Here is a 13,002-nt window from a genome sequence, read left to right on the forward strand (position 1 = left end):
ATTACATTTACAAAATATATACATTTCTATATGTTATGAGCCAATGGAATGTCCCGAAAATAATACTAGGTAAGTTCGGCAAGCTATTTTTGAGTTCGAAGGGCAGTTGGATAGTGCAAAATCACGTGTGTCGGCTCACGCTCCTCTCTCATAAAAGCAACCGACTGGGGGTTTATGTGTTCCGGTCCCACTGCCGGTCCTGACCAAGTCTCCGCCCTGGAAACTTAGAAACGTGTGTGTCGGGCGGGTGGGCTCTTTGTGTCGGCCTGGGTCACATGGTCGCTGGTGTAAGTACCACCCGCTGAGGGTGCAGCCCTCAGGAGGGGCCCCCTGGTGTCTGACCACTGTCCCGTTCTGCAGGGGGCGGGCACAGTGTCAGGGGTTCCTCAGCCCTCTTCACGGGGCTTCCTTTCCACCGCGTGACTGGCCAAGAGCAGGGTTCTCGGCCTCGGCACGGCCGACGTCTTGGCCGGATCCTCCTTGGTTGTGGGGCGTCCTGTACGCTGTGCGATGTTCAGCAGCGTCCCTGGCACCTGCCTAGGAGACAGTACCCCTCTCCATAGTTATAAACAACTAGAACTGTCTCCAGACAAATAACCCTGGGGATCAAGATCGCCCGCGATGAGAAGCACTAGCTCGATCAACGCCACAGGCCACCACCACCAGACAGCTGTGGGCCCAGGGTGGAAGAGCCACGTGAGGCTGAGGGAAGCGGGGACAAGCCCTGGGCAGAGACGCAGAGTGACAGCCCAGAATGACCGGCCCGGGGAGGGCCGTGCCAAGGGGGCCTCCAACAGCGCAGGGACGATCACTTTGATTATTTATGGTGCGGTGGACACACGGAAATTCACTTTGCTATTCGTCTTTAACAGCACAGGCTGTGTACGCACGTATGCACGTCCCCCAAAATAGAATTAAAAGGTTGTCGCAAAACCGTTAACTGGTGTAGCCCCTGCACAATTCTGCAGAAGTCCTGGCACCGGCTGTAGGGGTCCACCGCTGCCCTAGATCCGCCCGCAGAGTTTTCTTTTTCTTTATGGTGACATCGATTAGCAAAATCCAATACATTTCAAGTGTACACTTCAACAGTGAGGCAAATAAACATCGCATCGTGTGTCCGCCGCCCGGAGCTCGACTGCTTTCTGTCACCACGTATGCGACCCCTGTGGCCTCACCTCCCTCCCTCGCTGCACAGCTGTCAACACTTAAACTCGCCTGTGCTGAGATTCAGGGGGTACGAGGAAAAGGGGTCTGGAGAGAGGAGACAAAGCAAAATGCAAAGACGGGAGATGAACGAGAGAGTATAAGACGGGGGGTTGCGTGTTAAGCACAGGACACGTGGCTGGCACCCCCAGGCCCGCCCTGAGGCCCGCTCGCGTCCGTCGATGTCGGTAAAGCCCAGGCGAAGCCACAGACCCTCTGGGAGCAGCCACTCCAGCTGTTCGGTCACCGAACCCTCAACGCTGAGCGAGCAGCTGCGGCATGAGTTGCTGAAGCCAGGGCGCTGGACCGCCATTCACTCAAGACAAACCACGCGGGCCGGAAACGCGCCAGCGAGGCCTTTTGCGGGACCTCTGGGAGGAGCAGACAACGCTGGGACCGGGCGCTTAAGGGCATGTGTGGACCTTGGAAGCCCAGAGACTCCCAAAGGGCCCTGGGCAGGAGATGACACCCCCCGGCCAACGGCTTGGACACAGCGGAGGGAAAGGGGGAGGCCTGTGAGACAGACCAGCCTCGGCAGCTGAGGACAGGTGGCCACGGAGCGGGTGGGGACAGAGAGCCCACCGGAGAAGGCGGACCCCAAACTCGGGGCCCATGATAGGAAACAAATACAAAAAGGGTCCTACTTGAGGTACACAGTGTCCCTGACGGGGATTTGGGCTGCACGTGGCTGGCGGGTGTCGAAGCGCTCGTCGGAATCCTCGGGGTGTACTGGGGTACCGCGGGCGGGTAGTATGGAGCCGGATACACCGAGAAGGCAGTGGGGACCACAGTGGGTCGCGGGGGATACAGACTGTCGGGCTGGTATCCACCATTTTCGTAGTAAGGTCCAACGCTCGGTGGTGGTGATCCCTAAACAATTAAAAATAAAAAGGTGAATAACATGAAACCCCAACCACCCTAAAGGCTAAACACGTGTTCCGTCGCACTTAAGATGCTGAGAGGGGGCCGCGGAGCCTTTCAGGGCGCCCGCGACCGTGGCAAATGTCGAATAAAAACCAACCAGAATTTCCAATTAATTGTCAACAGATTCTGGCTTCGTTTGCTAACTCCTCATTTTTCATGGAGGTAAAACCGACATATAACGCCGTATTACTTTCCGGTGTACGACGCGATAATCGGTATTTATACACACTGTGTAACGACCTCCGTCACCGTACATAGCTCCAGAACTGTTTCCTCTCGCGACGAGAACGCTGAGGACCGACGAGCCCGGCCGCGCTGCGCCCGCCCCCCGGGACTTAATTACCTGTCTCGTCACAGGACATCTGTGCCTATTTTTTTTGACTCTCTCCACCCATTTCACCCACTCGCTTTTTCTTTGGGAGATGGAAAGTGAATGGTTGACACTGAGATTTAGTTTTAAAAAATAATTAAGAAAAAAAAAATGTATGAAAAGCCTGGGAACAAGTTCATACCCTATGCCTCGAGAACGGGGGAACGAGCGATAGCAGAATTAGGACGAGAATAATCAGAGCTGACACCGGGTGACTCGCCTGCTCCCGGGCGTCTGCCTGGACGACCTTGAAACCTGACCGTAAGCCCCGAGATGGTTCACGGACGACTGACGTGCCTGCTCCGCAGGGAGCAGTGTGAGTGACGGGGCTTAAGAAACGTCACCTGTGCAAGTCATGCTACGAATTCCTTTTCCAGCCCCTCTTCTCTGGTAGAATGTATCATAGCCACTCACTGCCGTTTAATGAACGGGCGGGTATGTGGTTCGCGACTGCGTTTTTGTGGAGTGCGTGGACCTCTGCCTGGTCCCTGTGAGTGGGATTTCGGGGTGCAGAAGAGAAAGGCCCCCCCTCCAGCCTGAGCGGTTTATTCCTAGTTCCATCTTGGGCCGGTTTCTACACCCTTAGAAACCCCTTCTCCTCCTCCTCTTTCCACTGAAAACTCGCCTCTCCAGACCTGACCTCCGAGACTCGCCCCCCTCGGGCCACTGTCCACCCCGCGGCCTGCCCTCTTCCCCGGCGTCAGCCCTCCCCCATCGCCCATGGCTGAGAGGCCACCTTTGGCCCACGTGCGTGTCTGAGGTGCCCATGCGAACCCCCTCCCTGCTCACTCACTCCTCCCCTGCGGATTGGGACCTCAGAGGAAACCGCTATTCTGAACGGAGGTGACCGAATGCTTAGAATTTTAAACGGAGCCCGCAGGAAAGTGGGGTTACAAAAAGGGAGGCCCCTGCAGGCTCCCAGAGCTAGCCGCTGCGTGGTCACTCACCAGGCCTCGCCTTCAGAAGCCCAAAGACTGGAACTAAACCAGAGCCGCGGACGGGAAGAAAGGACATGTGCTCCGCCATCGAGCGGGGTCCCAGCAAGCAGCACGGTGCGCTCTGCCTCTGTGAGATGCATCCCCCCCTGACCCCCCCACCCCGACAGANCCCCCGGGAAAGGCTGCAGCAAGCACAGCTGCCTGTCCTGGAGAATTCCCATGCAGCGGTTGGAAATTTAAAATGGATGCAGTGCAAATACATACTCGTAACAGAAGACGGTGTGTGCATGTGGTGGAGAGAGCTCTATTTTCCAGATACGGGATCCAGAAAATTGCTGTTATTAACCGTTTTCACCAAATGCTCATATTCCCAGGTGTAAGTCGAACCCGTAAGAAATGACAGGGAACAAGGACAGTGCGTTTGTCTCCAGCGGGGGCAGGGGCGGGGGCAGGGTCCAGGGGGAGAGCTAGCCGGCCCCACGCCCCATTGATCGAGAGGGTCTCAGCGTACTAGGAAGCTAGGCTACACCGCAGCCCACGCACCCACACACTTTCTTCCCCGGGACGTGCCCTCTCCTGGCACCATCCTGCCCCATCTGTCTGCAGCCCAGCACCTGCGCCCTGCCCCGCCCCCCCGAGAGCCAAGAATACAGGAGCCGGTGAGAAAGCACAGCCCCACACCCACCCCGCGCTCGGGGCCACCCCGCAGCTGCCCGCCTGTGCCCCACAGAGCGCCCCGGCCAACATCCACGAGAGCGCACGGTCCTGGCAAGCAGCTCTTACAACGCCGACCGACACGCACCTGGGAAAATTATGGGAAGAACCAGAAAACAGAGAGGAGGCCGGGAGGGCCAGCGGCGCTTACCGAGCTTAAAGCCATCCCGACTCGGTCAGCAGCATCAGGTCATGGGAGGTATTTGGAACCTTCGAGATGGCCTGGAAGAAAGAATAACAGGACTGTAATCTCTCCTTACCAGTTAGTTTCTAGAACGATAAGGAGAGGGAGAGCTAGAGCATCGTCCAGGGCAGTCGCCTCTCCCCGGAGCAGACAGGGGCGCCGCCCCGCCACCTGTGCCCGCTCCTGCCCACGAGCGCTCACGCCCACTGCAGGCGTCTGGGACCCGCTCGCACGCAACTCCAAGTCCAGGGCCGGCCCTGGCCACACGGCGCTCACAGCGGGCCCCGGCTGTCCCCTCCGCTGCCCCACCAACACGAGGAAACATGCACACGGTGACGACGGACTCGTCAGCTTCAGCAGAGGCAGAGAGCTGGAGCCAGCTCCTGGCAGGGCCACTTCCCGGAGGGGTCACTGGCAGTAAGCGACCTTCTCTGAATGTCAGACAGAGACGGACTTAGAAGTTGGCACTGTCTCTTCCAGCCGAGGGCTCAGTGACGCGGTGCAGGCAGACACCTCATAGCGCCAGGTGCCGAGTGACAGCGAGTGTGACCGGACGCTCCCTCGCCAGTGCCTGCAGAGCGTCCGTGGGGACGAGGAAGTAGCCGCATACCCTGAGCAGATGTTCCAGAACTTAGTACCAGACATGGGCCACGCCCGCCTTTTTACATGAGCCAAAGGGAATCCCCCGATTCCTAATAAACACGTAAGTAAAAATAAAAAAATAAAAATTAAAAATTAAAAAAAAAAAATTGGAAAAACGCATCCACACAGACCCACTACTCCATTTCCTAACCCAGGTCCAGAAAGGAACGAAATTCCGAACGAGGATTAGCCGTGCTGAAAAGCAAGCTCGGGTCACGTGTCCGCGACGTCCGTGAACCGGTCAGCGTGCAAAGCTCCAAGCTCTGCAGAAAGCCCCACCTGACTTCGCTCTCCGAGGGCTTCGATCCGCCCTCCGCCGCTGATGGCAACGCCCCAAGGATGCTTTCGGGGACTGGCGGCCGTGTCCGGATGGATGAGAGCGCCCTGGGCTCCGAAGCCGGCCAGGCCCGGTCTGAGTGTCTTCCGTCTCTAAAGCGCCCGGCGCACAGCGAGCAGCATACGCGTGCGGCGACCCCATGACCTCGGGGTCCAGACCCCAGCTCAGACCCTCACCAGCAGTGACCGGGGCAAGTCGGCGAACTTTCCCGTGCCTCGGTGACCTCTAACAGCAGCACCCGCTTCGGGGTGCTGGGGGTGCGGGAGGAGGGGACGGGGGGGGCTGTTAGTGCCCGGAACACAGTAAGTGCCACACACATTTCTGTTTTAAATAGAAGTGGGGATTGATAAAGCTGATACATGTCAAGCAGCCTGCGGGAAGGGGGAGCTGGGCGGGGCGGCGGGGGGCGCTGATCATGGCTTTTGCAGATTCACATCTGGTAAATTCTGCATGAAGTCTACCCACTCTGAAAATCCGGCGAAGCCACAGGAAAAGACAGAGCCCACCTCAGCGGGCCACTGGCCGCCATCTCCTAAGCAGCCCTGCTATGCGAGTCATTAAACTAAAAATAACAACGACGTGCTCGGAATGAGAATACCAGCATGGCTTTTTAATCTGGGGACACCTCCCTGAACAGCCCCCCACCCAATTTACCCACTCCCCAAAAATGCACCAGATCATTTCCTTGCATTTCAGGTAAGTTAACTATAAGAACCAGTTCCTATTGATAGCGTCGAGGTTTTTCTAAGATTAAAAACAAAGTCCACACCTTTCTGGGTAAGAGGACAGAGAACTGACCCACAGACTGGGGGGAGGGGCCCCTGTTTGGAACACAAACACACATACCGTCTAAGCCACCGAACGGTGTGACTGTCACATGCCATTCCCGTGTCTGCTTTGTGAGGAGAGGGCGTTCTGAGACTTGACATCAGCACAATAAAGTCCACTCCTCTCTAATCGGAGCAGGAACGAACCCGTCACCTTCCCAAGATTAGTTTCAAAAGCGTCTCGGCCGAGGGGACACTGTCACCGCTCTGGTTTGCTCTCCCGGCAGGTCCCGCCTGTGCCTCTGCGCCATCTCGCCAGTTAAAGGCTTGGGTGAAGTTTCAGGAAATGAAAATTCGATCCCACTGGCGGCTTTGCCAGCTGGGGAGCCCTCTGAAAGGGACGGGGACTCGACGCTCGAAATCCAGCCTTCCCAACAGTGAGACAAGGAAGCCTGGAGCGGAACGCTCCGGGGAGGGCCGCCATCGTTGCACACGCCCGGGACCCCGAGGTCACGGCGGGGTGTCCTGTCTCATCCGGCGATCCCAGCCGACAGGACCTAGAGCCCAAAGCACCCCGTGCGCCCAGCACCTGGGAGTCGTGCTGCCCATAATTCTCTGTGGCCGCAAAGAAAGGACGGGTGATGCGTCACAGTGGACGTGGCTCTGAGAGGGGACACACCTCTGTCCCAAAAGCCCCGGGGGTCACATCCGGCTCTGCCCGTCTTCAAGGCCGGTGGGTCCGTGCCCACCAGACCGTTTCTGTGAGGAGCGAGGGGAGAGAGGCCACACCGGGCCACGGGTGTTCCCTCCTGTCATTTAAAGGACACAGAGGATTGTTCTTCCACTTTTCCCTGAAGGGACAAAAGAGCAAATGGGCCCCGAAGCTCCTGACCCCTCCCCGTCATCGGCCAGCTCCCGCTCCGCCATCGTCCCCCTGAGTCACAGCACAGACAGCGCCGCTCTGGTCCTCCTAGGGCCCTGCTCTCAGGGCGCTGAGTCACCCTGAGTCACTCCGAGTCACCTGCGATCGTGCGGCAAAACCCCATCTGCATGCGGTGACATAACAAAGCTGTTTCCAAACAAGAACTGTCTCCTAGTGTCTTTCCTCGGGAGCTCTCAGAACTCATTTGCTGGGGACTAAACTTGAAAGCCACCAAACTAATAATGCCAGTGACCTCAGTCTCACAGATCCAGGGGGTTGGGGGCGTCCCCTATAACGAACGCTCCACGGACTTCATCACACACTGACATTCACGCATCACTGGGCATCTCTGAGGGGCCGGAGGTGTGACGAGGTGTGACAGACCGACGAGGCCCACCTCCCTGGACCTCAGATTTCGCGTCCCTTCTTCAAACTCCAAAGCAACACCAATAGACACTCCCTATCCAATGAACAAATGGCCCACGATGCTCCCTTATGCCTCAGCTACGGCATAAAATCACATTGTAGGCAAAGATGCTTTCGTGTCCTGTTGGGGACATCGTGCACTGTAGGATTAAAGTGAACAGACAGTGGTAGATTTAAATAACAGTTCAAATTAAATAAGGCAATCAGACAAATGGCACACACAGCGATGGCGGACAGGGAGAGGCGGGCAGGCACCGCCTCAGAAGAGGCATTGTCTGCACCATCCAAGTTTCCTTTTCTATGAATGCCTCATTGTCCCACTGAGATTACAAACTTTTTAGGGCAGTTATCGGGTCTGGTCCTTTTTTACTATTTTTAAAAATCTAGTTTTGTATCGTACAAAGGAATCGTTCCAATGTTTTCTGAGTTCCAAAGGCCAAATGAGTAAAAACGAAACGTAAGAGAGAGGGGTGTGGGGGAGGGAGGGAGGGGGGGAGAGAGCGAGCGAGGCCTGGAAAGCCTGCATCTGGACAAAACCAGCCTCCCAGTTGAGGACATGGTGACCTCACAGGCCCAGGTACACCAAAGTGACCGCATGCCTATGGGGACAGGCAGGCCCAGGTTCCTCCAGGAGGGGGTGTGACAAAGGCCACCTACTGGCTGAGGGTGAAAGAGCTTGCCCCAGCCCATCAGTGAAATGGGGACGACAGATAAGCAGGGCTGTGCCGTGCCCGACTCGTCGCGAATGCTCAGTGATAACACCGTGACAGCCGCTGAGAGGTCCCCTCCAGTGCATGAGGGGCTGTCCGTCATGCGGGAAGGGACTCAGTGTGCTCCGTGCAGATCCGGAGGCAGAGACGGGGATCGAAACGGTCAGAAACATCAGGAAGGCAGGTCTAACTCGACCCAGAGAAACTGAGTTCCCAGCATCGAGAACGTTCAGAGTCAGCTGGGGTGCCTTGGAAAGAACACCGATTTGCAAATCTGAAGATGTTTGATTCTCAAGCATGTTCTAGAAGGGAAGCAGGCTTTAGCTGGGAGGCCAGAAGTGACGGCCTTTCATTCTCTGTGGGCAGAAACTCCAAGAATGAACTCTAAACCCATCATCCCAAGAAAACCCAGGGGCCACACGCGCCGAGCTCAGATCAGGGCTGCGATGGGGTCAGGCGCGGCGCCCTGCCAGGAAGGCCCGTGGACGGCGAGGACCTTCAAGGGAACCGGACCCTTGGGCCCAAGCCACATGCGAACGAGCAGGAGTGAAGGCTGGCCTTCGTTCTGCCTCAGTCCAGCGCTCATTCAGAAAGCCCTGCCGCGCCCGCGCGCCGGACCTCGGCCCGTGTCCTCTCCGTCCTCCCTCCTCCGCCCTCCTCCAGCTCTTCCGTGCATCCTGCCCTTGCGTGAGCTTCCAGACGCCCGCAGCCCCAGGCCCTTCAGGCATCTCATCCTTCCGATCACATTTCTGCACCCGCGCCCCCATCCCTCCCGCCCCCCACCGCAGATGCCGGAGGGCTCCCCTCCGTCCGGACACACGAACCCCATGCGCCCTTCCTTCCTTCTCCACGGCCCCCCTCTAGCAAGAGCAAGAAGCATGACTTTGGGTCACCTCCCTGCTTCAGAGTCCACAGTTTACAACCCAACCCAGTGCCTACGCCTCCACCGGAAAAGTCAGCATCTGCCTTTCTCCCAAGATAGTTCCGCTGCGGCCCGTGACATCTTCCCCACACCCCAGTTCCTCTTCTCCTAACCACTGTCCAGGACAAACCAGGTCCCAGCCAGGCTCTCCCTCCTTCCTAGAACGTCCATGTGCTCGGCCCAGCCCTGCGAAATGCAGATAATAAACACGCCCTGGGGATCTCGCGTGTAGTGGGGGCCAAGGTGGTCAGGGGCACAGGGCTATCGTGTGCACCCCTTCCCTGTACCAGGGCTCATTGCCCTAGGGGCTTGCAAGCTAGACCTCCCCAAGATGGCCTTTGGGGATCCCCAACCTTGAGCCAGGAAGGGACTCACCGGCCGCAGCCCAGCGCAGATCTCAGCTCTCAGATCCGTGGTGGCCTGCGCCCATGTCCAGCGGCACCCAGCCTGTCCTGGGGCAGACCCTGGAAGGCACCCTGGGGAGTAAGGCCCAGGACGAGCAGCACGGGGTCAGCAGTTGCAGGAGGTGGGACCGCCTGGAAGAGGGGGCGGAGGGAGGAAAGCCCCTGGAGCCTCGAACGCCACCCAGGCCTCCTCCCCAGCAGGGCTGGCTTCTAATCCTCGAGTAACCCAAACGGACCAGCCCCTACGCTGACCCAGAAGCCTCTCCTTTCTGCTTCCTTGCCCAAGGCTTAGACTTGAGCAGTAGTTCCGAACCCTGGAATTTCTGGAAAGTTTAGCAAAACAGACTCCCCACGCCCAGAGTCGGATGCAGCGGCTAGAACCACAGCGACGAGCCCGTGTTGCTACAAAGTTCCCACAGGACCCCTGCCACAGGTTTAGATGGCACAGAGCGACGCCAGCCCGGGGTGCCGGCAGACCGCCCGCTCACCCCCAGGCTAGACCCACAGACCGCCCGCTCACCCCCAGGCTAGACCCAGAGGAACAGTCGGCACACTCACACAGGCACAGGGTCCTGTGTGTGTCCAGGCTTCGTTGTCTACAGGACATTTTGCCAGCGTCCTGTTCCTCCACGCCCCGTCGGCCCGGGAAGTCAGCTCTGCACTCTGCCCAGGTCATAAGCGGGCAGCACAGAGCCCGGTGGGGCTGCCCCCAGGGCTCTGCTGTCACGTTAGGGGTCACTCTCACTGGCCGGGCCCCAAGAGCAAGCCGCTTTCGCACGAGGATCGCCGGGGCCTCGTTCTCGGCTTCCCCTTCTCCTCCCCACTGGTCTCCACACGTTCTAACCTGATGTCGGAGGAGCCCAGAAGAAGCAAAGGCAAGTGGCCGTATGTGCCGAAGCCGAGCTCCAGATGGCTGGCCCCCACCCCCACCTCTCCCTACGAGACCGTGGAGAAGCATCTTTCCTCTCTGCCTGTTTCCTTACGGCTGCATTAAATACGTTATAAACAGCTAGGCATGACGCCCGGCTGGATGAAAGTGCCACCTTCGTGTTTGCTGCTATTATAATTTCAGTGCGGCCAAATTTGCTCCTACAATTAAGGTGACTGACCTCAGGGCGGGGCAGCCGGTGTGTGAGGTGCCAGGCTGCAAGGCGGCTCCAGCAACACACCCCTGTTAGAAGGCTGACCTTGGGGGTGTCGAGTCAATAAGAAGGAAGTTGCCGAGGACCAAATAAATGTCAGGCCAAGAGCCAGGGCCCATGCTGCTCAGTAATTGATATTTTTGAAAGGCAGAGACCAGGTTTGAATGACCAATCTGCAGGGGGCCCAGCCCAGAGGACTCCCCCAACTCTCATGCTGAGTGTTTGCCCTGTGGAGCCCTTGCCTTCACTCTGACTCAGCTGTCTGCTCTGGTCTGCTGGGGTGCGGGACAGAAGCCTCACCTCTGGGGAAGCTGGGGGAGCCAGGCAACTCTCTAGTGGATTCCTGGGGGGCTCCTCCTTCTCCTGGCCCATCAGCCACGCACCCTGCCCACCCCGCTCACATCGGCAGCTGTCTAGGAGCCTCGGCTCCCTCCAGGCTGCACCCCCAGGTCCTTTGGCCTTGGCAAGGTCTGCACCACACTCCCGGTGCCCACTCTTTGTCCCAGGGAGGTTGGGTCCATCCTCACTTCCTAGAGAACCTTCTGGGACTTCCTAGGCTAAGTCAACAAACCTCTCACTATAGGTTTGTTAAGCACCTTGAAACTCACTTCCGCAGCCTTTGTAATTTCCCAGGCTTCCCGCGGCTCTCCGGGGCTGTGAGCGACAGGAGCCGCGGGTCAGCGGGCCCACTGTGTGCTGTGCTCCCTCTCTTAGCCCCAGGACCGCGGAAGCGGGCTTGGGTCAACGAATGCGGTGGCTCCAGGCCCAGCAGGGGATGACCCCTGCCCACTTGGCTGACCTCCGGCCGCCGCCATGCCATCCTGCCTTCCTTAAAGAACCGCTAGGATTTCCGCGGACTAGGCTCGTCGCTTGTGCATCCGAAACAAGATTGGGGATTCGGGGCCACCGCGCTGTCCCTGGGGCGGGGCGGCCCTCTGACGCACCGGCTCGGGGCTCCCGGCACGCAAACGCTGGAACACAAGCCAGTGCGCGGTGCCACCCGCAACCAGGGCCTCCGGGACGTGCACGCACAAACTTTGGGGCCGTAAAGCAAGCTTTCCGCAGAGCCCGTGGGGCCGCGGGGCAGGGCGCCCATTGCTATGTGCGCTCCGCGGTCCCTCCGCTACGCCGAGCCCCCTCGGACGGCGTGCGGCGGGCCGAAGCGCCCGGACGCCCGGCCTTCTCCAGCGCAGGGAGCGCGCGCCCAAGGTCCAGGACCGCTGCGCCGGACCGGTTCCCGAGAGTGCCCGGTGCCCAGGTGGCCGGGCCCGATCGCCGCCTCCGGGCCGCCGCAATGGGGCCCGGGCTGCGGGCAGTCCCTCCCCCGGGCCGCGGAACCGATCGCGCCTCGCCCGGGGCCCCCGGGAGCCCGTCCCCGCCGTCCCGTATCGCTCCCGGCATCTCAGAGAGTTTCCAGTTTCTCCCCAACCCGGGAGGGGACTAAGAAGCAGCAGGAGTTCAGGTAACACTCGGGCTGCAGAGATTTCCCCGAAACAAAGAAACGGGTCGACAAGCCCCTCTCTTCCTCCTTCCCGAGGGGAAAAGGCGCACCCCGGGTCCCCAGCTCAGGGCACAGAGGGCAGGCGGAGCAGAGGGGACCCGTCCGAGGGACCCCACGGCACCCTCTTCGCCGACACATTGGCCAGGGACTCGCAGGCCACCTTCCCCAGCCGCGAGATGCCAACGCGGCGGCCGCGGGCCTCGGAGCGGCGCGCCAAGCGGCCCCAGGCACCGGCGCCCTCCCAGCCCCGACGCGGGCGCCTCGCCCCGCTCAGCCCCGCGCGCCCCGCACCTGCCGCGCCCGCGCTGCGCACACCTGGCTTCGCCTGCCGCCACCTCCACCCAGCGCGGGGAACGCTGAGGTCGCTCCTCGGCGCCCAGGTCCCCCTTCTTGCGCCCGGGACCCCGCGCCCCGGGCGCGCACGGTGCCGCTCACCTGCGCCTCTCTGGGCCGGCGCCCCCGTCCCTCGCCCTTCCTCTGCCGCCGCCGCCTCCTTCCGAGCTCGCGTCTCCCTCTGCCCTGCTCCAGAGTCCCCGACCCTCCCGGCCCTCGCTTAAATCCCGGGAGGCGGTGTCCAGGTGCCCAGGGCGACACCCCTGAGTGCAAGCAGGTCCGGGGTCACCTGGGGCAGGGGGAGGGGACAGGCCGGAGCTGCGGCTCCGGAGGGGCGGGTCCGGACGGGGGCGGCGGCTGCGGGGGGAGGAGTCTCCCAGCGGACTGGCCGGTCCCGCGGCGGGACCCAGAGGGAGCTGGGGGTCGCTCCCCCGGCCTCGTCCCCTGGCGGGCAGTTTAGCGCGAGGGAGAAAGGCGTCTCCCGCCCCACGTCCGGTGGACTCGCCTGTTGACGGAGCTTTGAGCCGAGGACTCGGTTTGGATTAAGGAGAGGGGTTCCGAGG

At 60.0% G+C, this 13,002-nt stretch overlaps 1 protein-coding gene across 1 annotated transcript in view; it reads right to left on the reverse strand.

Annotated features, from left to right (window-relative positions):
- TMPRSS2 (transmembrane serine protease 2) overlaps positions 1-12,704 on the reverse strand; it is a 28,337-nt gene extending 15,633 nt beyond the window's left edge. Inside the window, exons 1-3 of the mRNA XM_039857793.1 lie at positions 12,542-12,704; positions 4,301-4,371; positions 1,848-2,073 (exon numbers count right to left, since the gene is read on the reverse strand). Coding sequence (XP_039713727.1) covers positions 1,848-2,073; positions 4,301-4,315 — 241 coding nt within the window. The 5' untranslated portion in view covers positions 4,316-4,371; positions 12,542-12,704. The remainder of the gene's footprint in view (positions 1-1,847; positions 2,074-4,300; positions 4,372-12,541) is intronic.
- Positions 12,705-13,002: the final 298 nt, after the last annotated feature.

Source organism: Pteropus medius, unplaced genomic scaffold, assembly GCF_902729225.1.
Source record: "Pteropus medius unplaced genomic scaffold, Ma_sr-lr_union100, whole genome shotgun sequence".
Classification (NCBI taxonomy): domain Eukaryota; kingdom Metazoa; phylum Chordata; class Mammalia; order Chiroptera; family Pteropodidae; genus Pteropus; species Pteropus medius.